This window comes from Lepidochelys kempii, chromosome 14, assembly GCF_965140265.1.
Source record: "Lepidochelys kempii isolate rLepKem1 chromosome 14, rLepKem1.hap2, whole genome shotgun sequence".
Classification (NCBI taxonomy): Eukaryota; Metazoa; Chordata; order Testudines; family Cheloniidae; genus Lepidochelys; species Lepidochelys kempii.
The window spans coordinates 7897084-7924613 of NC_133269.1; the positions used below are offsets into that span (position 1 = coordinate 7897084).

Below are 27530 nucleotides of genomic sequence, written 5' to 3' on the forward strand. Positions count from 1 at the left end.
AGAGCTCTATGTAAACTGGAAAGGCTGTCTTTTTCACCAACAGAATTTGGGCTGATAAAAGATATTACCTCACCCTTTTTGGCAGAAAGCATGCCATTAGTTTTTTTAGATAAGATTTCCATCTAGTTTAATATTATAATTATAATTTATTACTAGTACAGGTAAGACCCACTATATGCTAGCTACAGAACAAAAACAAAAGAAGACATGGTCCCTGTCTCAAAGAATTTACAAACCCCACACAGACAAGTGGCCCCTTGTTGTAATCCAAGCCTACACTTTGCCTGTTGTGAAGTGATGCCAGATCTGAGTTTTTGTGGAGCTCTTGCATTGGACTGCATCAGGGTCAGGATGTTTAAGGCTTAGTAGGAGTGGCAACACCTGTTCTCTGCTGAGGCAGTGAAATGTGGCACTCCTGTGCTGGGATGCCCTTGGGGTCCAGATATTGTTGGTACAATGGGAGCAGCCAGACCTAGTCTCTGGTTGGGCATTGGAATTTGAGCGGTTGGGACCAAAACCTACCTGGATCCAGCAGGATTGAGGTGCCGGATCCAGATCTTTGCAGGGTTGCTACACCAAGATCTGGGCAGTTCCACCCCTACACCTCCCATCCTCCCTCCCCCGGGGTGTGGTTACCAGCTGTGGGTGTCCCCTTTTTGATACTCTTCTGCTCCAAGAAAGTGGTGTCTTTTCTCTCCCTGGGTGGACTCCTGTCCCTGGGTGGAGGTGTCTCTTCCACTCTTCTCCCTTTGGCAGGAGAATGGATTTTCTCCTCTCCATCTTCTCCCTCCTTGCGGGCATTACAGTAGGGAGACAGAGATTCCTGAGATATGGTGCTTTCCGCACCCATCTTCTTCTCTCACCGAGGAACAGGATCCCAGGGGACTGCTTCTCTCCTCTTCACTCTCTTCCCAGGGATTCCCTGCACATCTTTCCCTAATTCCTCCGCCCAGGGGATAGGCTCCTTCTCTCTCCCTGGCTGAGGGACTGGATCCCTGGGCATGCACTTCCCTTCCTCAGCCCCTGCCCACCAGGAGATGATGGGGGGGGGGGAGGGCTGCTCTCTTTCCACATACACAGCCCATGAGTAGCAGCTTGGGGGGAGGACTGAGGAGCTCCACCAACGTGGGCAGGGGAGGGTGAATGCTCCAGGCAGGGGGCTGGCAGTGAGTGGAACACGGGCGTGTCGCACACACCCCCAGAGCCAGCTGGGGGCCACCCACCCTCCACAAAGCCTCTCCTGCAGCCGCGAGGGCGCCCGGTTAGCCCTCGGGAGCTGGACTGGGGCGTCCTCGCCGGCGCCGGGCCAAGCTCGGTCCGCGCCCCCCGCCCCACCGCCTCTGCCTGAGAATTACCTAGTGGTCCAGCGAGGAGAGGCGGAGCCTCCGCAGCCCCCTCCGCTTCCTCAGCTAGCCGCTCCTCGGAGTTTGGGCAGGGGGAGGCATGGCTGGTGTGCACGGGGGTGCAGGATGCTGGAGGGGGGACTCTGGGCCCCAGCGGCGCAGGAGGGGCTAGGGAGGCGGGGGGGGGATCTAGCTTCTCCCGCCAAGCTCGCTGGCCCCCCGTGCACCGGGGCGGAGGAGGCTAGCACCTCCCCAGGGAGACGTGGGGCATTGCTTCCTTCCCCCCATGCCCGGGCTGGGTGGGCGGTGCTGGCGGGGGGAAAGGCAGCGCCTTGCCTCGGTCGATTGCTGCCCCCTGAGCCGGCGCGGGGGGCTATGAAGCACCATGGTGTGGTGTGACCGTGGGGTCCAGATGCTGCTGACCACGGTGGGAGCCTTCGCCGCCTTCAGCCTCATGGCCATCGCCATCGGCACCGACTACTGGCTCTACTCCAGCGCCCACGTCTGCAACGGGACCAACCTCAGCGCGGAGGAGACGCAGAGCCAGCCCCGCAAGGCGAAGGGGGACCTCACTCACTCCGGGCTCTGGCGGGTCTGCTGCCTGGAAGGTACGGCCCGGGCTGGGGGGGAAGGTGTGTGGGGCTGCGGGGGGCTGATGGGGTGGGGGGGCGGGGTGAGAGCACAGGGAAGGAAGCAAAGATGCAGGAAAGTAACTTCCCGGCCCGGGCTGGCTGCACAGACGAGGCTGGGTCCCTAGCTGGGGCTGTGCCCCGGCCAGCCAGAGCCTCGACGTCGCCCGACTCTCAGCCTCGGTCCTTCGGTCGAGGAGGAGGTTGCCTTGGCAACCGGTCTCTCGGAGATTGCTATGGGAACCGGACCTGGGACAGGGATGCCTTCCCCGGGGAGCTGCCCTCTCCGAGCCCCGCTCCCTGCCCGCTCTCCGGGGCAAACGCAGGGACTGGTGCGGCTGGGCGCCTGTCTGGTGTGGTGGGACCTGCCCTTTCCTCTCGGGAGGGGGTGTGTGTGGGGGGGGGGGTGTGAAAGCGAGAGACAGAGACAGAGAGAGAGACAGAGAGTGACCCGGGGGCGGGGGGTTGGTTTGTCTCCGGACAGAGCCTGCGAACCATGGCTGAAGCCCCCGCAGTGTGTGCTCAGCCGGTGCCCAGAGGACAGACAGGGTCCCTGCCCTAAGGGGCTGCCCCGTCTAAACAATGGGATCTGAATCAGACTAACAAGACACCCCCCCCACCCCCCCCCCCCGCGTCCCAGTTACAAGCTAAACCCCGCCACGGTGCCAGGACGCCGCGTCCCCGCTCCGGCCAAAGGCGGCTTCTCCGCCCAACTCGGCTCGTCGGCTTAGTAAAGGGACGCGGAGCCGCTCGGGGGAGCCCCACGGGAGGGAAACAGCCCCTGGCAGCCAAGCGCCCTGAGCGGCTGGCGGTGGGGAAGGAAGCCGGCTGAGGGGGGTCCAGGCGCCCCAGATGCGGGCAAGGGGAGCCGGGCTGCTGGGGCGCTGAAATCTCGACCCTGCCCGGTGCCCAGGCAGGTTGTGGAGAAGGGAAACTTTACCGACACAGCCAGGAGCAGCGATAAGTCGGAGCCGGGCAGTTAGTACAGTGTAGGTTTTATTTTCTTAGTTGTGGCATCCTAGAAGCACTTGTAACCTGGGAGCGGTTGTCATCTTCTCCTCTCCGCTACTGCTGTAAAGGTTCCGTGGGAAGATCGTTTTTCTCTGGCAGTGGCCTGCTTTGCTACCCGATGAATAATTACCCAGGAAATATGTTGCATATCCATCATAGTCTCAGAAGAAAAATGCTTTTCAGTCAAAACATGGAAGAATCGCAGCCGTTTGACACCTGCCCTAGTTTTATTGGAAACACAGACGCTTTGTTTGGCAACTCCTGAAAGGATCCCAACACATCACCTGTTTTTTCTTTTTCAATTACAGCTAGAAAATGTGGGTCTGAGCCTGAGCGGTGCTGAGGTTATTTTAGGAGGGGGCTGAGCATCCTCAACTCCCCTTAAAAACCATTGGGCCAAATTTTGAGGTCCTGGCCAAGTTTGGTCTTCTGACCTCCAGGCTCTATCTTCATTGGGAAAGTACGTTCCTCAGCACCCATCAAGAGTTGCTCAGAACAGTTTGCAGGATTGGGGCCCTCATATCTGGGGTGAAACCCTGCCTTCACTGCAATCAATGGGATTTTTGCCATTGATTTAAGTGGAGCCAACATTTCACCTTGATCTTTAAAGAATCTCATAATTAGATGCCTAATCTTGCTTCCGTGGAAACCAGTGGGAGGGTTTTTACCTTGTCTTCAATTGAATCTAGATCAGTCTCTTTGTACAAAACTAAAGCACCTAGTAAAGTGTTGAGAGCTGGGCAAATATTGCAGATAAACGCCCACTAATAGAGTATTTGTCTACATTGTCCACACTGTGGTGACGCTTTGTCCCCTTTTGCTTTGAAGATGTGAGCAATCAAATTTTACTTGCACAGGTATTTGCACCTGCAAAGTCATATATAGAAGATTTGGGTTGCTGGAGCTTGAACATTAATCTATTCAGGGAAGAGAACAGATACCATGTGGCTTAGCTAACCAATCTCCATGAAGCAATACTGATTGACACTCAAATATTCATGATCATACCACAAAGTAAAAAAATCTGAAAGTTATTTGTCATATTCAAAGAATGCATAAATCTGAGAAAATTGATATCTGCTCACGGAGAAAGCAGAAAGAGAGGCTACATTCATCACATAAATAATTCATTGCAAATTATTCATTCTTCTCAAACATTCTCTTTGAAAATAGATTGTACAGGTACATGAAAATATCAAAGTTTAAAATCACATCATGACACCTTGGTTTCAGTACTGTAGGTTTTTGATGTTTTAAAAAATAATAAAGGAATGTCTAAAAAGATATCCAAGTAAACATGAGTGACAATCTGAGCTAATCAGTTTGCATGGATGGTTCTTTTATTAAAGTCATAATATAATACTTAAAATTCTGATGAGACAGACAGTGGGAAAACATTTTCAGGTTATGAATGTTTATGTTTTATTTAAGTAGTCTGGTTTGAAGACCCATTTTTAGAATTCTGTTTTTATGGGTATTTTTGTTTATTTGTTTCATAATCACTATAAAAAGCCACTTCGTTTATTTTTATGGGTTTAACACCACCTGACTCTTATCTCGGTGACAGATCTAAGACGTAAACATTCATAAGCTGGAAATTTGTTAAACAACCTCTTAAATTACTGGCATGAATAAAGTGTTAGATGTGAGTGTATTTCAGGTCAGTTGAAATGGTCCATTAAAATATTTTTAACCTATATCTGTGAAAATGTATACACATGATTTCAAACTGTTACATATCAAGGCTCAGAAAAATTCCAAATTTTCAAAGAGAAAATGTTGAAACACACAGGAAAAGATAGTGCCTTCTCTGAGCTGTAGTCGTGTTTTCTTCCTTTCCACATTGTTTAACAAATTGGCAACTAGTAGATAAATACAATTTTGGGCTCTGGCAAATTCTCTTTTTGGTTGGGATTCTGTTTGGGCTGAAATTATGTTGTCCTAGTCAGTTCTATGGAGAGCAGTCACTCTAAAATAACACTTATGCAAAATTAATTTAGTTTCTGGTCAATTAATACACAATTTCTGTCTTTTTATCATAGTTCTTTCAGGGGTGGAAGTTGGAGGTTCACTAGGTCTTAGATGGCTTTAGGGGGTCTCACAACAAATTTTTTGGTGGCCTCTGGACACTCTGACAATTTCCCCTAAAATATTTAATCAACTTTAGGAAAAACAAATACATATGCACATATACATGGCCAAATCGTTGTAATTTATTTATGTAGGATTTTTTTTTTGCAGACTCAATATTAAAAGTAATGTACAGTTGTCTCTATTCTTTACTGGACCTAAACAGAATAGAAACACAAATAAGGTGCTTTGCAGATTCTTGTCTTTTTTCTTGTTGTTTCTTTTGCTTCTTTGCTTGCTTTTTTAAAGACTTGCTAGCTATTAATATCAAGAAACATACAAATATCACTTTTCATATCAGACTAACTCAGTTCCGGCAAGCCTGGGAACAAATTCAGCCCTGGATGGTGGGTACGGAGGCAGCGGGGACCCAGGTGTGATGGGAGGGGAGAGCTTGGGGCCAGAGCCTGCCACTGTGTGGTCAGGGAATGGAGCCTGAATCCCATGGCTGGAGCCTGCCACCCACCACCCAAGGACTGAAGCCTGACCCCACTGCCCCTGGGAACTCACTGGCTGTCTGCTCCTCCAGCATTTGTGTCTCCAAAGCGGGGCAGGGCTCAATCATTACTGGCGGGCCATTGCTTTGTGGCCCCCCCATCACTGCCCAGGAGGCTGTGGCTGCAAGAAAAGCCCCTGGTAGCCACATGCAGCCACGGTGGCTGCATTTGAGAAATGCTACTTTAGTCAGTAGCATTATTTCCCAAAGGATTTAATACGTATATCTAATTTACCCATCCTTAAATAACAAACTGTTAAAAAATTCCTCAGTGGTAATGTACATATACTTATAGTAGAAGTTGCAGCTTCCTGCCTCTTTTACTGATCTTAGGGTAATGGTCTAGAACCTGCATAATCTGTGGAAGTACAACAGTAGCTAAAACTGTAATCTCTTTTAACGATATGATCTGGTTACAGTCTAGGGGACAGATCTTCAACTGGTGTAACTTATCATAGCTCCATAATGGCCATTGAGCATCTTCCTTGAGAGGTCAATAGGTTCAATCCTGCAAACACTACCAGGTGTAAAGCTTCCTACTAGGAATAGCCCCACTGAAATCAAGATAAGCTAAATTAGAGAAACATACAGCTACACATCATTTTTCTGTAGCTTATACTAATATGGTATATGTCTAGTACCACTTAGTTTGATGTGTGTATTGAAACCTAACCTAGAAAAATAGTGGTATATTTTAAAACCACCGCCATATCCGTCCCTGAAATCGTCACACTGTAGTCAATAGACTTATTCACAGGAGACAGCACTACTCCCAGTGTTTACAGGACTGGGCCCCGTGACATTAGGATAGGAAATTGGGGAATGTATTTGTTGTTTGAAATTATTCAAAGAGTGTTTTATTAAACATTTCAGGGCATGGATTACCCCTGAACTATTTGCTGTGACTGTTCCTTTGAATATTCACTGTTTTGTAATTTGCTATTTGTGTTGTGTGATTGGTCACTTAATTCACATAGGTATTGTTTGTGCTCCTTGACTGAATGACTGAAACATTTATAAAAAGGAGACAAGCACGAGCGAATCACTTATGGCTCAAGCATTTGCACAAATGCCTAGTTGCACAATTGTCTGCAACACGTCTGGCATGCATGAATGCACATTCACTTGGGTATTTGTGACATGTTCTGCTTCCGGGAACATCCTTGCAAGCAAAAGAAAATGTACTTGTACAGTGTTTGAGGCAAGCACATAAAAGGAAGTTACCATCCAAGGTGAATCCTGTAAAAGCAAGTTCATGGTCCTTACTCAGACAAGTAAATCATGAACACTTTTCCATCTCAAAATGCTCTGTTCATATGAGCCTATCCTCATGCTGTGCAAGTAGATAGCTGTACGTGGAGAACACAAAGATGAGTGAATATATCATGCAGTACTTATGAGTGTGCAATAAACTATTTCTTGGGCACAGTACATATTCTGCAGGTACGGCTGAGACTTGAACATTTAGCACCAAATGTTTTAAAACAAAACAAAACACACTTGAGAAGGGCTCTGAGAATCAGCCCAGATCGTCATTCCCTTCCAGTCCATGCATTTTTCTGATTCCCCCTCTTTTTGCTTATGATTAAAACACATCACTTCCCCCTCACGATGTTAAAGAATTTGTGCTGCATGGATCAGTTTTAACCATGGTTCTTATGAGTCCAGTATTATCCTTGTAGCACTTGTGCAGTAGAAACTTGCCAGAAGCTGGGTGAATTATTTTTGACAGACTTTTTAAGCTAATTTTTCTATTTATGGCATTTTGCTTGCTAGATAGAGTTTCTGAGCTTGAAGCGGCTTGTTTGGAAACAGAGTTTAAAGCTCTTCTAATTTCTGACCTCAGATCATCACACTGTGTGTCTTTAAAAACTGGGAAAGGCTGTGTTAGAGGAGCTGCTAGCAGAAACTATACTAGAGGATCCATCTGTTCCCTAAAAAAACCGAGGGTCTGTACATGTGCTTCCTTCGTCATTTGCAATGGCAGATCTCAAAATACAGCATGGATTTAGCACATCAGTTTTTCCTACATTGGTGTATGAAACATGTAGATTAGGAGTCAATTTATTGCATATGTGACTTATTCGTTGGTGGATTAATTTACCCTCTTCAATTGGGTATATTGCCAATAGGGAGTATCAGGCTACACAGGATTTCTTTACATAGCTTTTAGGAAGTCAGAGATCCCAGAGCAAAACCAAGGACATTGTGTGCATTAGTGACACTCCCTGGAGGCCATAAACTAATGGAAGTATATCTGTAATCCAGATGTTAAAGTTTTTTTTCATCTGTGAAAGCTGTAATATGGATAATATTCATTTTATTTAATAGTTTCAGAATATCATATGTGGGAAGAGTCAAGGATACAACAAATTATACATAGTTGGTTAACTACATATTGTGGTGGTGTGTTATATATAACGTATACAGTAGGCAGTCGTAGAGGGGGTGTGTCATATAGCTATATGCCAGTAGTTTGTGACCGGAACAATCTCTAACAGGAACTGAGAATGTAGACAAATATGGAGTTATATTTTTCTGGTCCTACATATGTCTCAGTGACCTGGGTTACACAATTGCAAAAAGAAAAGGAGGACTTGTGGCACCTTAGAGACTAACAAATTTATTTGAGCATAAGCTTTCGTGATCTACAGCTCACTTCATCGGATTCATTCAGTGGTATTTTCCTCTTTTACCACTTACTTTTACCACGGAATGCATCCGATGAAGTGAGCTATAGCTCACGAAAGCTTATGCTCAAATAAATTTGTTAGTCTCTAAGGTGCCACAAGTCCTCCTTTTCTTTCTACGGATACAGACTAAGATGGCTGCTACTCTGAAACCTGTCACAATTGCAAAAGACTGCTTATTTCTTATGTGATGCTGATCACATTTACTGTACTAATCTATGTTATATATGGCAAGGCAGTGGCTAGGAAATCCACTCTGGCTGCGTCAGTCAGAAAGGACACATGATTGGCATAAGAAAGCTTAACTAGATGTCTCTGCTGTTATACAGCGTGAGTTGCATAGGTTAAACACTGACTTTGGGCTGTATCCTGCAAGATGCTGAGCACCATAAACCACATTAAAAAGTTGGGGGTGGGGAGTAGATGTGAGAATGTATCCATCCTAGAACCACAGCAAGCTTTACATCAATAGAGACAGCAAGAAATGGCCAGGGACTACGCCTCCCCTCCCATCCCCTCAACCCAATGGCTGAACCTATGCCTTCAACTGCAACTAAGGCCAAAAGTCTGCTAGGTGCTTGGCAGCAGAGACAAATCATACATGGCCTGCATGCCAAAGAGCTGACCAGCTACTTTCATACATGAGACAACAAAAAGGCAAACAGAGCAGCAGGATAAAGGATGGTCTTATGATTAAGGCACTGGGCTGGGAATCAGGAGATCTAGGTTCTACCATCCAGAGATTTGCTAATTTGCTATATAACCTTGGGAAAGTCATTTAATCTTTCTGTACCTCAGTTGCCCATCTGTACATCAGGGATAACAGTACTTTTTTACTTTGTCTGTCTTGTCTGTTTAGATCATAAGGTCTTTGGGGCAGGGACAGTCTATTACTGTGAGCAGGTCTACACTACGGGATTAAGGCAACCTAAGTTACGCAACTCCAGCTGTGTGAATAACCTTAGGTCGTACCTTAAATCGACTTATTGGGGTGTCTACACCATGCTGAGTCAACAGGAGAAACTCTCTCGTCGACTTACCTTATGCTTCTTGTTCCGGTGGAGTGCCGGAGTTGACAGGAGAGTGATCGGCGGTCAATTTAGTGATCTAGACCCATTAAATCAACCCCCAGTGGATCGATTGCTGCAGTGTCGATCCACCAGTAGGTGGAGACAAGCCCTCTGTGTTTGTACAGCATCTAATACAGTGGGTCCCCAGTCTGAGTTTAGATTTCTAGATGCTGCCATAACACAACAATAACAACAGGGAAGAGGTGGTGGGGAAAGATAGGCAATAAGATTATACAGTTGCTCAACAAAGGTGAGTACACAGTATAGGTGAATTAAGTATTTTGTTTGCATAGTTTCCTATAAAATGGTAAATATTATATTAATGTGCCTTGGTAGTAAAAGTTTCAGGTCAGTCTTCAGGGGTTCCCAAGCTGTGGTATGCATATCCCTGGGTGGGTGTGGGGGGGTGCATGAGCCATCTCTCGGGGGCACACAGTAGCAATTATGTCATGGTGAATTTTATTTATTAATTGCATTTTCACAATGGGCTACTCAGACAAAACTTTAAAATTCTTTGGGAATGTGTTATATAAAATACGGTAGTTAATTTCCTTCAAGATGTACCAATGAGAACACAGATACACAGAGATGCTGTCATACAGAGCCCTTACATCCAGTCACCATACAGCATGGGTTCAGTTGCCCAGCTTCTGTCCAGTCCAACTGAGAATTTAGGGCCGTGGGGGAGTGGGGGTTGGTTGTATACGTCGCACTATAACTATCTGTACTTCACAGTGAATTATGGACAAATGGCTAATGACATGTAGTGTTAAGAAGAACACACAAAGTTATCAGTGATGAGAAGGGTAGGGGTATGCGGGGAGCTGGTACATCTAGAAGGGGGTAGCAAGGAAGCTGGTAGATCTGGAAGGAGGTACGCAATAAGAAAAGTTTGAGAACCTCTGGGATCTAATGGTCTCTCTGGACATAGATTCTATGAAAGTTCTCCTGTCATTATACGAAGCATAAATCCACTGGAACTTTGCATTTAAGCATGCAGATTTCGAGAGACAGGATCTGGCCCTAAACATTCACAGCCTGATTCTCCTCTTCCTTACACTCATGTAAATTTGGGGTATTTTCTTGGAAGTCAGTGGAATTATGCCAGTATAAAGCTGGTGTAAGTAAGAGAAAAATGGGCCCCACCTGTTCAGTAAAACGTCTCTTTCCAGTTCTGCTTTTCTGAGCCAGGAATCATCTCATTACAAAAATCATACTTCCTAATATTTTTTGTCACACTGGAATACTGGGCCTGTTTCAGAATTTAACTTTGCTTTGTGCTTATCTTCATTTTAAATTTCCTGGCACTCATATTTATGATGTTGCAGGTTCAGCAGCCAGACTCTTACCGAGAGATGCCAAGGTGTCAGACAAAGGGGTAGTAGAATAAACAAACTAAACACACACTTGTCAGTATATCTGAGAGACTGAAACATATTTATAAGTGCTGTACAGAAAAAAAACCCATTATTTTATCACCCCTCTGATCTGGTTACTTTGCTCCACTCCAGCAACACAAGGCAGCTGTAACGCCAGTTTAAACAGCCATTTCAATCATAGTAGCACAAGGCAGCTGGAGTGTTTCAGTGAATCTTCCCCAAGAACCGTTACATGGAAGCAATCGTTGAAGAACAGCACAGGCTTTGTAATAATAAGTAAGTCTATCTGCTCATAGGACCCCTAGCTGTTAAGTATTGAGCTCCCTCATCTTCCACTGACGTCAATGAACTACTGAAGCACAATCAAAAAGAATTTAATTTCCAAATACGGTAATGTGTCTTCTCTATCTTTTCACTGGCTCTCATTTTCTACCTTGTGCCAATATGTCTGTCTTTTTATGTTCATTTTGGTTTGTCAAAACATGATTGATTTAGTCCTGTCTCTTCATTTTCCAGGTCTCCCTGACCTGCATTTTCTTTATTTGTTCCAGTCATTTGTTCTCTGTTCCCAAGATACATCTCTTTGTTTTACCTTGATAGAAGACAGTTAGAGTTACGAAGTAGAGAATGGCTTCTGTCTATCTGTTCTTTCATAATAGCCTTCCACACATCTGTAAGTAACTTTTGCTGGTCCTAGGTGGACTGGAGATAGATTTCCCTTCAAACTGGATTTCTGGTTGTTTTATTTATTTATTTTGCCAGTTTTAATAGACTTTGGCTCAAATTCGGTGACGTCTTATCCACTTACCCTGCCAGTGAATCTGGCCCTCTGCCAGTGTGTGGTTATACACGCACCATTGTTCAGCCCTGCCTTTTTACTTCTTCTTGTTCATGTGTTATAACTTTTCCTCTGTAAAAAAGGTGGCTTCAAAATTAACTTTCAGTGACTGCAAGATTCTTTCATGACACAACCCAACAAAGACCATTCTGCCCCAGGTAGAAAGCCAAGGATCTGTAGTTCCTCTTTATTCTCAAGCCTCCTTGGTCTCTTCTCTGGCAACCAACAAAGTTCTGATCACAGAGTTATTGAAGGTTGGTCTGTTGCCTCACATGTGTTCTTGCATCTGTTTTCTCCACCTCTTTTGCTTCATCTCCAGTGTGTTTATGCAGCGTTCTGTTTACTTTTAAATAATACTTCACATTCTTCAAAATAAGTCAAAGTTACCATGTATCTAATTATATATCTAAAGGATGCAGCAGTAACATAAACATGAGGGTTGGGGGGCAGGAAGCATATGACAAAGGAAGAGAGGAACTATTATGGAACAATGCATTTTCCCACAGATTGTCAATCCTGGTTTAAATTAATCCCGTTTATTGTTTTTTGCGTATTCTCCCATTGAATTGCTACCTTGGTTTGTGCCTCTGGGTTATGCCATTTGAATGTTTCTCCTTTAGCTGATCCCATTAACTCAATAGTGCTGAATATTTCAAAGATATTCAGGAGAAGAAAACATTCTCTGTTGAACAAAGCTCCAGCCTCACTTCACATTCATTTTTTCCCCAGTTTTAGTTAATAACTGGTTTTAAGCCATTGCCCGTTTTTATACAGGAGATTTCAGATCAGTTTTCTTATGTTCTTATGCCTTAAATAATTCATTTTAGTATTGAATATGGACGACTGAACATTCTCTCTTCTCCCAAATTGTGACATTTAATGAGATTTAGACTGTTTATTCTGCCTTATTTGTTTCCCAAAGGCACAGTTTATGTAGGGTTGCTGTGAGGCATTAAATAGAAACCAGGACATGTCACAGTTATGACTTGAAACAGGATATTGCCTGGAGGAGCAATGTCTAACTGAAATCAAATCTAAAACATATCAAATATACTTATTTTATAGCTCAGCGAATAATGTTGATTGCTATTATCAAAAAATTCTGGATAATTTTGTGTGAGAACTGCCTTGCTTTTTGTCATCCCTTCTCCTCAATCACTCATCTGTACATCATATAGTGAGATTGCAAGCTCTTTGGAGTTGGGCGAGTGACTATTTGTAAAGTGCCCTTGTACACTTTTAGTGCTATGTAACTAATATCACTATCGTGTATAAAGGGTGTGTGTATATATATGCATGTTTGTATGAATGTGTATATAGTACATTTCTGGTTGTCCGTATGGCCCAGCGAATATTGAAAACTTTTGGATAACTTGGCATTTGGATAAACAGAAGTGCTATTTTGATACTTTTGATCCATCATAAGGCTCCATGGGGGACACACTGTGGATTTGGATAACTAGAATTTTTGGATAAAGAGAATTTGCAAAACTAGAATTATACTGTATATAACATTAATATAACACGCATAGAATGTTTATAAAAACATTATTAAGTTTGTGAAGTCAAGCAATCAAAAGTTAGAATATGCCAGAAGTAAGGTTGCCTTCATATTGACACCCACATAGGTCATCAACATGGTTGGAACCTTTAGCGCCAGTGCAGAGACCTCTGTCACTTGAATAACTGATAGCAATAGTAGGTTGTTATCCTCTGTGTGGATCAGCGCATAAGACACTTTGCTGGTGGGTTTCACAGGTATTTGCAGACAACAGACGAATGGTGAGACTCAGGGATCTATTCCAGGCTGTGGAGGGGAGTGTGCTCTAGGGAGCACTGACTCTTCTGCCCATTCTCCCCAAGCATGACCCCCCCTTCTGCCCATTCTCCCCAAGCATGACCCCCCCTTCTGCCCAGTGACAGTGCTGTCTCTTCCCCATTCCCGGCTCCTCATCCTAGTCCCATTCTCCTAACCTAGCCAGGCCCACTGTCCACTCCTCATGCTGCTGATCCCCATCCTTTGTTCCTTACCCAGAAAGACCTAGTCTCATGCCTCTCTACTCCCCATCCCGGTCTGAGTCTCCCCTTGCTACCACTTCCAGTCTTCTTGCCCAGCCATTCCCTGTCCCCCCGCCCCCCACTTCACCCCAGCTCCTTGTCCCCTGTTTGTTTGCCCAGCCACCCTTTGGGGATAGCACATGCACAGTCCAGCCACTCCTAGGAGCTGTCAGGAGATAGAGCGTGCTCAGTTGCTCTCTGGAGATGTAGTCTGCTCAACACTGGGAGGAACTGTGAGAAGCCTGAGCATGCTATTCGTGCACAGAATCTTTGGAGATTTTAGCTAAAATCGAAGTCTCTACTGAACACGGGAAAGCTCAGGTGTTTTTTTTAAATAAGATGGACACATTTTGGTGGATTTTCACAGGGACAGCAAAAAGCATATCCCTGACCCACAAGTCACTCCCTTGCCAAATTTCAAAAGTCCCTTTTTCAAAGCATGGGGCCAATGGAACTCGTAAAAGAAAAGGTCATCAGCAGTAATGTAACATTACAAAACCATGGGTTTCAGAGTAACAGCCGTGTTAGTCTGTATACACTTCAATCTCTCTGGTCACGCAATCACAGACATGAAGGTCGCTATCTTAAAACAAAAAAACTTCAAATCCAGACTCCAGCGAGAAACTGCTGAATTGGAATTCATTTGCAAATTGGATACTATTAATTTAGGCTTAAATAGAGACTGGGAGTGGCTAAGTCATTATGCAAGGTAGCCTGTTTCCTCTTGTTTTTTCCTACCCCCACCCCCCAGATGTTCTGGTTTAACTTGGATTTAAACTTGAAGAGTGGTCAGTTTGGATGAGCTATTACCAGCAGGAGAGTGAGTTTGTGTGTGTATGGGGGTGGGGGGGATGTGAGAAAACCTGGATTTGTGCAGGAAATAGCCCAACTTGATTGTCATGCACATTGTGTAAAGAGTTGTCACTTTGGATGGGCTATCACCAGCAGGAGAGTGAATTTGTGTGGGGGGGTGGAGGGTGAGAAAACCTGGATTTGTGCTGGAAATGGCCCACCTGATGATCACTTTAGATAAGCTATTACCAGCAGGACAGTGGGGTGGGAGGAGGTATTGTTTCATATTCTCTGTGTATATATAAAGTCTGCTGCAGTTTCCACGATATGCATCTGATGAAGTGAGCTGTAGCTCACGAAAGCTTATGCTCAAATAAATTGGTTAGTCTCTAAGGTGCCACAAGTACTCCTTTTCTTATTACAAAACCATGTATTTTCCCCTAGTCTCATTCTCCAAAATGGCTGAACCATTTTGGCTGACAGTTTCCAAACAAAATTCAGCCCAAGGAAGACACCCAATATCAAAAATTTCAGCCCAAATGGTTAACATTTGGCAAAGTTATAAGCAACTGAAAAGAGGGTTTTGCAATGAGAAGTATTAGGCAACCATAATAATAAGGAATATTACCACACACAGAGCATATAAAATTAATAATAGAAAGAATATTAACTCTGTCATCTAAGTAACAGATTGGAAGCGGCTTCTTGTAACCTCAGCTTCAAATCTTAGCCTGTGAGACTCATCTGTTCACCCTTCTGTAGTACAGTGGACCCTTAATTGTATCAACACTAATCTTACAAATGACTAGGATATGAACCATTTTCCCTAAAAGAAAGAAAATGACATAACAAGTGATATCAGTGAAGAACAAGGAGACGTCCCTTCACATTCTGATGATGGCTTATGTGCATTAGAAATAGCTTTGAAGGAAGAAGAAAGTGATGCAGTGCACCATACTTCAACTTATGCACTATACCGACCCTAATTTTGAGATGTTCCATTTTATGAGGTTCTCAGTTTTATGAACTCCTCAGTCCCCAGTGAGTTTGTAAAATAGGGGTTCTACTGCATAGAATCTGAGCATAGATTGAGTGCTCAGGTATTTACAGCGAGAGCGAGTAAAATTTTCAAAGTGCTTAAGTGACTTAGGAGCCTATTTTCAAAAGTGACTTTTAATTGAACACCAAATGGGGCTTAAGCATGTAAGTGACTTAGGAGCCTTTGGAAATGTTACCCGAAGCCTTAAAATCTAAGGCTCGATCTGTTCCATATAGGAATTAAAGATCCTGTGGCACTTTTCGTTAGTGTAAGTGTTTGCCCTGTAACTAGACAAAATTTCCCCTCTGTTGGGCTATGCACCGTACCCCTTGCTAGTGTGCTGTGCTGCTTTTTCAGTGGTAGCAGATGCATATTGTTTGCAAAGTGCTTTAGAATCCTTTAAGATGAACGGCGCTATGTAAAATATGTAGCATGCAATAGTAATAACAAATACTGCATTCCGAGTACATTTTCTAATGATAATCACTCAGAAGATTCAGTTGGAACCTACTACCTCTTATTTTTTTATTAATGGGAAGTCTAATTTATATTTTGATATCAATTTTGATATCAAATAAATTAAAAAACAGCTGCCCTTGTTGATCTATCCAATGTGATTGAAGGAGATTTACTCTGAAAACCTGCTTTTTACAATGCTTTCCCTTATTTTTATTCGAGATCTTGTCCTGATTTTTCAAGACTGACTTTGTAGCTATCTGTAGTCAATTTCCCATTTTACATACATCTCGGTATCTAAAAGGGTGAAATCCTGGCTGGAAACAGAGTCTTTGGGCACAGCAGAACCCTGCAGAGAAGGAAATAGAGGCCAGAAATCTTCCAGCTGGATTCCAAATCCTCGCTAAGGCCCTGATTCTTCAAAAAGCCAGCACATGCTTAGCTTTGCAGGATCAATAGGACTGCTCACATGCATAAAATGGAGCAAATGTGTAAGACTTTTTGGGATGAGGGCCCAAATCTGTAGAGCAACCACACTGCAGATGAAGATACAGAGGGGCATTCTGGGGCAGGACTGACAGGAATAACCTGCACTGAGAGGGCTGCAGATGGCTGTAGTATGGCCACATGCTTATGTTGCCTTTATAGCATTAATGTGTACCTGTTTTGGTGGCCATCTGGCACAGAATTTGGCCCTAAATGTGTGTTTAAGCCCTATATTAAAAGAGGCATTAGAATTAACATGTATCAACATGTCATTATACATGTGCCTGGGAGACATAGTGTAGGGTAATGAACATGATCACAATAGTAAATTATTATTTGACATTTTTTACACATACGCATGCTTAAAACTGGATGCGAACTAAGTGACATGTGTGTCATCACCAGCTTATAATTAAAATGCAGTGCTTGAATGACAATGTAAGCTTCAATTAGCCAGCACGATCCTTCCCACTTCCCCTTCCGGCTTCACTTCCCACTGAAAAGCAACGATTACAAGCTCACATTTATCATCAGAGTTTTTCCTGGAGCTGTGCATTGAAACATGCTCACATCTGAGCCCTTTCACTGAAGACATTTTTTCGCTTCAGCAGTTTGGCATGCCGTACAAAGGCGCTCTGATTTTTAGTGATGTTCACCTCCTCTTACATAAAAATGTTTTCTGTTGCACTCACTGGGCACATTCTTTGGTATTAGTTAAAGTCCAGGTGCATGGGTTAATGGAAAGCTGAATGGGTAGTTAAACATTTTTATCAAGCACAGTGAGTTATTTTTGTTGCCCCTCCCTATAGTCTACTGATAACCGGGTTTTTCTGAAAGCTCGGCATCACAGATGTTAAAGCTAGAAAACACACGTGATCTAAGCCCATAATCCTGGCCGTGCAGGAATAGTCCATCCAGTGTGTCATTTGTGACGTCGACTAGGTATATTGCCCAAGAGATGGAGCTTCCACCATCTTGTTTGAAGAGACTATTCCACAATTTAATCTCACCATAATGAAGATTATTTTTTTTAAAATATGTCCTAAATTTTCCTAATCTTAATTTCATCCCATTATTCCTAGTTAGGGTCCTTTGGTTTACTACTAAATAGCTCTTTGTTGCTTACACTTCACACTTAGCCAAGATGTGAATATTTTTAGTTCTTACAAATTGGTGTCCTCCTCCCCTTTCATTGTTTTAGTTGCTCTTCTCTGGGTTCTATCCCTGGTTCTGCCACTGGCCCACTGGCTGACCTGGGCAAGCTACGTCACCTCCCTCTTTCCCCTATGTAAGATGGCAGTAATGTAAAGTGCATTGAGAGCTATAAATGAAATGTGTTAAATAAAAACTAGGTATTATTTTATTATCACTCTCTGAAATCCCCTCTCATTTGTTGCTATCTTCATGCCGAGGAATGAATTCAGTAGTTTCGGAGTAGACCTGTCAGATCCACAAGAGCGGAAGAATGGTCTAGTGCTAGACTGGGCCTCAGGAGCTCTGGTTCAATTCCCTGCTCTGCCACAGATGTCCTGTGTGACCTTGGGCAAGTCATTTAGGCCCAGATCCTCAAAGGTGTTTAGGCACTTAGTTCTCATTAAAAGTCAATGGGTGCTAGGCACCTAAATACCCTTTGAGGACCTGAGCCCTCATGCCTCAGTTTCCCATCTGTAAAATGGGGATAATAGCCTTTCCCTACCTCACAGGGGTGGTATGAGCATAAATACATTAAAGATTGGGAGGCGCTCGCATACTTTTATGACCACTATTACCACAGTATCTCAGATCTCAGGGTGTATGATTCGAGCTGGGCTCAACATACAAATGTGGACTCTAGATTTCAAACACTCCAAAGTCCAGAAGTGATTAGACCCAGGGTTTGGTTTGGCCACAGTTAAGATTGGCTCTCTTTGCAAAATTCAAATATGAGTCCTGAGTGCAACAGACTGACAGGACCTGATTCAATTGAGTTAAACCTTATTGAAGTCGGGTTAATACCTTTGGGGGGTACATTGTAGTAAAAATGCAATTGTATATGTATTATTGTGGCATTATCTGTACCGTCTCTAGTAGGGAGGGGGATGCTAATATACTTCTTCCATTAGCAGCCCTTTCAAGCTACCCCCCGGAGAGGTTTGCATTTACTAGTTCAGACTGGATTCTCCAAGGACCAACAAAGAAAGGAGTGTTGGATAAATAGCCTGGTTATACGCTGGTTATACACCTGGACAGGACCCTCTGGTCCATGGAGGGCTACAATCCTTAGGGTAGGGTTGGGCGGACTGGGCCTACTGAGTCCCCAGAAGACTGGGTGCTTGTTCCAAGCTGAAGCTGTGATGACTTGGGCTGTGTCTACACTACAGCCTATGTGGGTCCAACTCATGTTGCTCAGCAGGGTGTGGACAGCGCTATGTCAGTGGGAGAGCTCCTCTCGCCAACGTAGCTTCTGCCATTTGTGGAGGTGATTTAATTATGCCAACTGCAGAGCTCTCTCCAGTCGGCAGAGAGCATCTTCACCAAATGTGCTGCAGCCGCACAGCCACTGCGGTGCTGTACGTGTAACCATGGCCTTGGTAACCAGAAGGAATGCCCCTTGGGTGGGGGGTTGAAGCCCTGGTCCTGCCAGAGCCCATGTTAGGCTTGGGGTGGACTCTGGTGAGCTCTTTAGCGTGCGTGTAGGTTCTTTCATTGTTTTTAATATGTTTTCTCTGCCATGCTTTTTCACCTGATAAGTAAAGTGTTGTGTAGTACTTATGACTGGAGCATTTACACCTGTTAACCATCTCTGAAGAGGAAGCCAAGAGGTGTCCTTGGCAACCTGTCTGTGCTGGGAAATGCACAGTGAAGAAGGTAGGGAACTGTGCAGCCTCGAAATACCCCAGTCAGAAGGGAAGGGGTCACGTGTCTCCACCCAAAAAAGGCAATGGCTGGGGAGCTGGAAGCCTGAGGGTTGGGTGCCCTTTGCTGGGCCACAAAGGGGAAGTACAGGTTCAGTTGACTTGAACTATGACACTGATTTTGTGCTTTGATCCAGGATTTTGGTTCAGGCCCACCTCTACTTACCGTTTTTTCATTGTTTAACTTCAGTAGGATATTGTAAATGACTGGCATCTAGTCCTCTATTCTTGCTTGTATCAAAGACAACATATTTAGAAAGATAAATGACAAGATATTATTTAGAGACCCAAAGTTTAATGTAGAAAGGTCTGTACATTATAACTATTGTGTCAGTCATCTGCTACCGTGCAAAGTCTAGCAATCAAGTTGATATAATCATGCTAGATCCATTTGTAACCATTTGTTACTATTTCTTCCCGGTTCTTGATAAAACCAGAAATAACGGGTCACTTGTTTGCAACATGTTTATGTAGCCTTTTAATTCAGAGCAATACACAAGATAATGTTCTGATTTGTTTCCCAACGAATGCCACGGGGAGAGAGGGTGTGCCAGCAATATTGGGTATGACTTTACACTCCCCTTCTTCCTGCACCGCAATTTAACTCTTTGCTGAAGCACAGGCTGGAGTTCAGTCTTTTCAGGACATTTCCAACAGCATTACACAGAGTTAAACCTCAGGGCTGTTGTATATAAAACCCTGGTAAATGGATGGGAATAGTTCCCTGTCAGTTTCAGAGAGCGAGCACCGTACACTTTCCTAGTAAAACTAAATGCACAAAAAACACGTTGTAAGTAGTATAAAATACTGTAAGTAGTATTTGGAATACTGGGAATAACTTTTAAACAAAAGCTATTAAACAGTAAATCCACTGGTGTACATTTATACAGACCTTCCTGCTTTTGTTTTCTTTAGAGACATTCAAATGCAAGGTTTCAACATAACATTTTCTATACTTTAGCCTCCAACACCAAAACACATTCCCCTCTGATCTTCTCTCAGGGTTGATATCTCCATCTTTATAGCGTGATCATTGTCTGTAGTGTGTGTCACCTGGACCCTTCAGAGCTTGAGAAATGGCAGCATCTCTGCCGACAAACAAACCCTGGGGAAGTTCCCAGCTACCCGCAGTCCAGCCCTTGGGTTAATAGCTGACCGGTCCTCTCAGTTGCTGGTGAAACATATGTCCATAGCCTATATCTAAAGTGATACAGGGATGGGGATCAGCAAATAAAATATCCATACGCTGGATATCTATAAGGCTGTAACTCTATAGGGTTCAATCTTCTCCCCCTAAGCCAAGCTAGGTCAGGCAATAATTCACCTCACCAAATGCTGCTCCACTCTGTCTTTAACTGAGAGACTCCCAGTTTAGAGCAGCTAGCTGGTAGCTATATGTAAGCTTCCCAGGCTCTGTAGCCTCTGAGGGTGTGTTGACACTGCAACTGGAAACCTGTGGCTGCCTGTGCCAGCTGACTCGGGCTCATGGGGCTGGGCTAAGGGGCTGTTTAATTGCAGTGTCGGTGTTCAGGCTCAGGCTGGAGCCCAGGCAAGTTAGGAGGGTCCCAGAACTGGGGCTGCAGCCAATGTCTCCATGGCAGTTAAACATCCCCTTAGCCCACATCAATGGGAGTTAGGTACCTAGGGACTTTTGAAACTACCACTAAGTACCTATCTCCAATTTTAGGCCCCTGAATCCATTTAAAAATCTGCCCCTAAGTCACTTGCCCAACATAACGCAAGCTGTGGCAGAATCAAGGAACCAAATCCACAGCTCCTTAGTCCCCATTCAGTGCTGTGACCACAAGGCCATCCTTCCTTCTATTGTACTTTTACAAGTGTTTGCTATCAAAGGCTCTTACCATACTTTGCAGATGTGTCTGTACTTATGCCTTCCAATAGCCTGGGGAGGTAGGCACAGCAAGTATTGGTATCTTTAAGCAGTTCCTACAGGCAGATCTCTGGTAATGTAAAAGCAGCAGTACATTGCTTGTCAAACAGGAAGATTTGAACTCAAAATAGTCGTGCTGCCAGGTTTGGGTCAGTTAGTGATGAGTGGTGTGGCTGAGAGCCTTGGGGGACTTCTTTTAAGTTGTAAAACTGCAGAGCCTCTGGTTTTCATTCTTGTTATTCACCTGAGATATGATGACCACTTCAGCATGCCTTCCTGACAGCGGCAGGGATCTCTCTCAGTTGCATTCAATAACGATCTAGGGAGAAAACTACACTTTGCTTAAAAGGACCAAATGATCTGTAGTTTAACTCCATTGACTCTAGTGGAATTACACCGAGAACAGATTTGGACAAATGCGTTACCATACTAATGCTCAGCAGCTGGGCTAAAAAACCCATTTCAAAGGCAGATTAAACAAGTTTGAATGGTGGAATGTGTTTTTGCTTTCCATTCACAAGCATTTTTTCAGCTACAGTTTGGAATGCTGCTTTGGTAAAGTGATTTTAATAATATGTTTTTTAATAAATTAACTACCAAGTAGCCTTTTTCTGTATTGGTTGATATTATGTACTCTATTTATGCTAGCCTCGTGTGTGTGAGGGGGAGGGCAGGGGGGTTGTGCTGTGGAACTATGACGACGTCAAAGCGAGGCCCAAGGGCATTGTGGAAATCTAATTCTTGGAACACCAGTCTTGTTGCCATGGAGGAAATGTTCTCAATACTGTGTACTGTGCTTCTTTTCAGGCCAAAGGGATTAAAGGCCCCGTTCTGTTGATATGCTATGTCAGTTCACCGGGGTGTTAGAACTGAAGCTGTTCATTTAGATAATTGTGGTTCACATTATCAGGGGGGAAAAATGCTGAAATACAAGCTGACCAAAGAGGTGACGTCACAAAAGTAATGTGTAATCAATAGCAAGAGGTCTGACTTCTGAAGTTTTCTGTTTGAAATCACATCAGGAACTGTGTGTCTTATACGGGATGTTGCATTTCATCTTCTCTGCCCATTCCTCACTTATTATTTTAGATGCAGACTACAGTTTACACTAATCACACAGGGACAAAGCCTGGAGGCTTTGCTGTTTGCTCAGTCTTTACTCCAGCATTGATTCAGGAGTTTGCCTAAGTCTGAAATGAGTAAAGATGCTGGCTCAAGCTTGTTCAATGGGAGCATTGCTTGAGTAAGGACAGCATTTTGGCTCATTTGTAATCATATTGGGATGTATCTGTGTTTCTGATGCTGTGGTTTCTGAGATGGCTGCCCAGGATGTGCTTTGATTCTGACTTCCACTATACAACAAAGAGCTTATGGGTTGACTATTGGAGACTGACTAGCCCAGAGGCTGGAGCTGTATCTAATTTCCCTTACGAAACACGAAAGATAGTAAAGAAGAAACAGTCTCCATAGTCCAGAGTACTATAAAGAACTGGCAAGTTTGGTAAGGGTGTTATTCCCATTGACAAGAAGGGTCTTCAGGAAGGTCCAGCATGGGCAGATCATTTTGTAAAGGTCCAGGTGTGCTCCCACTGAACTCAACAGCAAAACTCCCCCCTTCTGTACGGTACTGTAAAGTGAAGGCCTGTTGGTGAGGAGGTTGTCCTTGTCCTAATAGGTTGAATCCAACCCTTTCCTCTATGCTTTTGCCTGCCACCTCCCTGCTAACATCTTTAGGGCCTGATTCTGTAACTCCTTATGCAAGCAAAATCCCCACTGAAGTTGATGAGTGTTTTGTGTATGGGAGAAGTAGGGCAATAAGCGAAGCACTTACTGAAATATGCTACTGAGGTGAGTCGAGTTCAGTGTGTTCAAAAGAAGGAGAAATTCAGGCTGGTTCCCTCCCTAGGATGGAGTTTATCTTCCTCCCTAAATACTCCCATAGCATCCTTATTAGGAATGGCTTTTTCTGTCTCTTTGGTTCAAAAGGTACTTTGGAAAGGCACACATTTTGCCCTGGGAATGCACCAAAGGATCCATTTTTCTAAAAGTACTTTCAACTGCCCTTTCTACCGGTTCCTCTGTAGAACTAATAGCTTTAGTTAGCTGCTATTTTTTTTAAATATACTACTCAGTAGACATTGTTTGCGCCAGACAAAAGCCATCTGGGCTTGGCATCACTAACATTTCTCACAGCAAAAGAAAGCACAGAGTGAAAAATTGTCAACTGAACCAAAGAGAAGCATTCTCCCCCATGAGAAAAGATAGGGGGAGGGAAAGGTACAGCTTAGCTTTACTCGTTTTGCTTTTATTGGGGCTTTTCTTATATCGTGAAAGTGATTTTTATTCAATGCTTGTGAGCAGGAAATGTTGTTAATTTGCTCTCTTTTGGAGACAGGCACTCAATACGTATCTGAAGTGTACACTTGATGTATGTTTCTTTTCACGTGCTGTCATCAGTTCGTTTAGTTCAGCAGATGCTCCATTTAGCAGTTTAAATGGAGCCTTGTTTACTCGAAACTATTTTCAAAAATAACGTTTGGAAACAAACATTTTCAGTCTCTCATAGGGACGTTTGGAGCAGCTCCTTGTTGCTACTCTCCTGTGTGGCTGCATGCAGACATTGACTAGCTAGTTTGCATTTGAAGAGCTGGATGCAGTGAACAAAGCTCAGGTTTTCTTCTGCACCTCTAACGCCAGTCACTTAAATGCCCCCTGGCAAATTCAACCCAGTAAATTGGAAGTAACTGGAGCTGCACCCAAGGTAAATTTACTGTACAATACTGATGTACTAGGACTTCTATTTCCCTATTATATAATATGGCAGTATAAACAGACTCAAGGACCAATGGCCTTTCCGTTATAAATGCCTATTTCCAGAACAGAGCAGCCTCAATTTAGACATTTAGATTCCAATTCCTACGGCCCAAAATCCTTAGTCTGAGCACCTTGGAATTGGTTCAACCCATTATGGAGCAATGGTCCATCTTTGATATTTGGATCCAGGTCCTAACTTCACCAAAGTGCAGGGAGGTAGCAGACCTGGGAGTTTGGTCCAGGTGAATCTCCGATTTTCATGGTTAGTAAATGCCAAAGGCTTGAAAATTGCCTCCAACGAAAAGAGAAACCATACTAGAACTATATTAGCAACAAACATGTTTGTAGTTAATACTGTTTTGCTCCCATTCAGGTAGGGCCTGTTTTTAACTAAGATTGTATAATGAATTTTAGCACAAAATCGAAGGTATCAGTCCCACCCATCAACATGGAAAAAGCCACAATTGTTGATCCACTGAGATGCTGCCATCCCCTAGAAACTGTTGATCTGCATCTTTCATGTTTGTGATCCATCGCCACAGAAATGGTTCAGATTGACTCCCAGTGACCAGATTTATGAAGACCTAGGTCTGTCATGTGTCATAAGGAGAACACGATGGGTTTGTCATGATCAGCTCTTGTACACTTTGCCTTTTATTCATTTTCTTTTCCTTGCTTTAAATATTACACAAATGTCCAGGAAACCAGACATCCATTTGATATTAAAGCATTGAACTGAGCCCACAAAAGCATGGAAATGCATGATTAAGAATGTCTTTTCAACCTTCGCTTCATTGTGCTTTGGAATATCAGTATCCTATTCTTACATTATTGGCTCTGGGCCACATTCTCATCTCAATTACCTCCATTTAATTCAGATTTCAGTAGAGTCATTTTGGATCCACACTTGTTGACCTGACCCTATAATCTGCAAACTCCCGAGTTTGCTGTAGATCCTCCTCAGTGGATCACTTATTTGCATAAAGTTACTGACTTGTGCATTTGCAGGATCAGAGACTATATATGTACTCACGTATCAGGGGGTAGCCATGTTGGTCTGTATCCACAAAAACAACAAGGAATCTGGTGGCACCTTAAAGACTAACAGATTTATTTGGGCACAAGCTTTTGTGGGTATAACACCATTTCTTCAGTATATATGTACTGTAATTCACACTTCGGCTCCCGACTCATTGGTTCATCGCACTTTCTTGGAAGTCAGTGGCAAAATTGTCATTGGAAACAGGGTCAATGGGAACAAGATCAGACTACTGTGTCAAACCCTTAGTCCTACTGAACATGAATCCCATGAATAGATGTACTGGTCAGGTACTTTGGTATAAGCACAATACAAATGGTTTCAGGACGCAGTTCCTCTGATCCCTGGGTTTCACCATATGTAAACATTGCGCTCTAAAACAAACTTTTCAAATGCAACAACTTATGAGTTAAAGTGGCCCAATTGTGTTCTCAAATAGGCATAATTCACAAGCCCATAGTAAGTTGAGAGAGTCAGGGCTATATTCGGATCTGTTACCCTGGTGTAAATCCAGAGTAACTGCTTTGAAGTCCATGGAGTTACTTTGAATTACACCCAGCATAACTGAGAGCAGAGTTTGCCTCTCAAGATTTCCTTATATACACAGATATAAACAGATAACAGCTAACCCTGACTTGTCAGGAACATGAAATAAAAGAAAAATAAAACTAATTTAAAACCCAAGTGGTGGCTGTGAAATAAATTCATATCTTTATCATTTCAGAAGTTCCCATCACTCCTGTCCCTTGTTTCACAAAATATAAAATATGAGATTTAAAAAAAAATTATTTTGACTCCTCTAAAAATAGAACACAATTTACACAAACAAGACAATACAGCTGACAAAGCATTTCCTTTAACACATTTGCTCACAATGTATCCTACTTAAGCATGCTAGTCAGACGGACTTTTAGATTTCCAAAGCCACAGTTCATGTTGGCAAATAAATTAATTCTACATCTAGGAATAGCTTTCAAAAATCTCTAAAGGAAGGATGTTTTCTGGTTTAGCCTTGGTTTAAGAAATTCTATGCATTTCAATATCTGGTGCAAGATTTACTCTAGTCCAATTTAAGGGCCAGATCCTGCAAACACTTATGCAAGTATTTCCATCAACTATAGAAGTGGAACTATTTGTGTGAATAAAGGGTTCACAGGATCAGGGCCTGATTTTGCATTAACAGATGTAAATGAACTTATCAAATCCAAGTTTGATATTAAACACAGCAAACCTTATATATTTTGAGGCTTTCAAATCTAACTTCAAGCAAAATTTTAACACCCATGCAATATTTCTAGTCTTTATGGACTGACTCAGAAATAGCAATATGAGTCAGACTCAGAACATATTTACATAAGACTAGACTGTGACTTGGCCTGCATGCCCATGCAAGCAAATAAGGGCTCGTCTTACACTCCTGCTCCAACTACCCAGACCTTAGGTCTGGGTATGTAGATGTAAGCAGGCATGTATGCACACTTACTCCCCTCCCCTGGAGCAGGTGGGCATGGAATGGTCTGAGCTACGAATCCACACATCCCACTCACTGGCCAAGTATAGCTGAGCCAGAGCAAGGAAGGCCATAATTTGCTCCTGGTGTAGGCCATTACTATCCCCTGGGAGCAAGGGAAGAATTGTGATTCAAAGGTGTGTCTGAGTCACAATGCCTCTAGAGTCTTCTCCTGGAATGGAGCACCTTAGACACCACGTCTCATTCAGGACTGTGCCTCAAGTTACTGTCTAGCCCATTACATTATATACAGGCTCCTCAGTCACTCTGTGGGAACATGTTTATTACATTTTTCAGAGCAAAAGAAGAATTGTCTGCAATATTTCCGACCCTATCCCCAGGTCTGCAGGGGCCAGTTTACAGCTCCTTAAATCATGTGATCTCAATTTTAAAAAAAAAAAAGTTTCTAGCCTTCATACTCTCTGGTTAAAGCTTAAAAAGTGACCCCCAGAGCTCAAAAACCAGAAGACAAATAAAAAGACCACTCATTATGCTGTTTTTAATAGCTCATTTTTAAGACAATCTCACAAAATTTGAGGGGATCTGGCTCTTGATATCTGAATGCTTGGAGTTGGCAATACTAAAACAGTCATGACTTTAGAGAAGAAACTACGAATTACTATATAATTGGATGTATTAGAGAGATATGGGGACAAACGCAGACAACTTGGCTTAGGGAGTTGTAAGTTACAGCTGTGTCAGCAATGCCCCTGCATCCTGGAGGAAAACTCACCCGGGGTGGGATTTTGAAAAGCACTTAAGTGACTTAGACCTTGGCTACACAGGGAAATTGACCAGCAAAACTATAGCAGTATGATTACACTTCTATAGCTATATTGGTATAAACTATGCTATTAGAAGGTCACTTTTATTTTGGAATACAGAGTCCACCTTGGAAGTTTCAGAGTAGCAGCCGTGTTAGTCTGTATCCGCAAAAAGAAAAGGAGTACTTGTGGCACCTTAGA

General features: G+C 43.3%; 1 protein-coding gene across 1 annotated transcript in view; it reads left to right on the top strand.

Moving 5' to 3' along the window:
• Nucleotides 1-1536: 1536 nt before the first annotated feature.
• The window catches only part of CACNG4 (calcium voltage-gated channel auxiliary subunit gamma 4), a 62763-nt gene continuing 36769 nt past the window's right edge, over nucleotides 1537-27530 (top strand). The window contains exon 1 of the mRNA XM_073310738.1: nucleotides 1537-1951. Within this exon, the coding sequence (XP_073166839.1) occupies nucleotides 1729-1951 (223 nt within the window). The 5' untranslated portion in view covers nucleotides 1537-1728. The remainder of the gene's footprint in view (nucleotides 1952-27530) is intronic.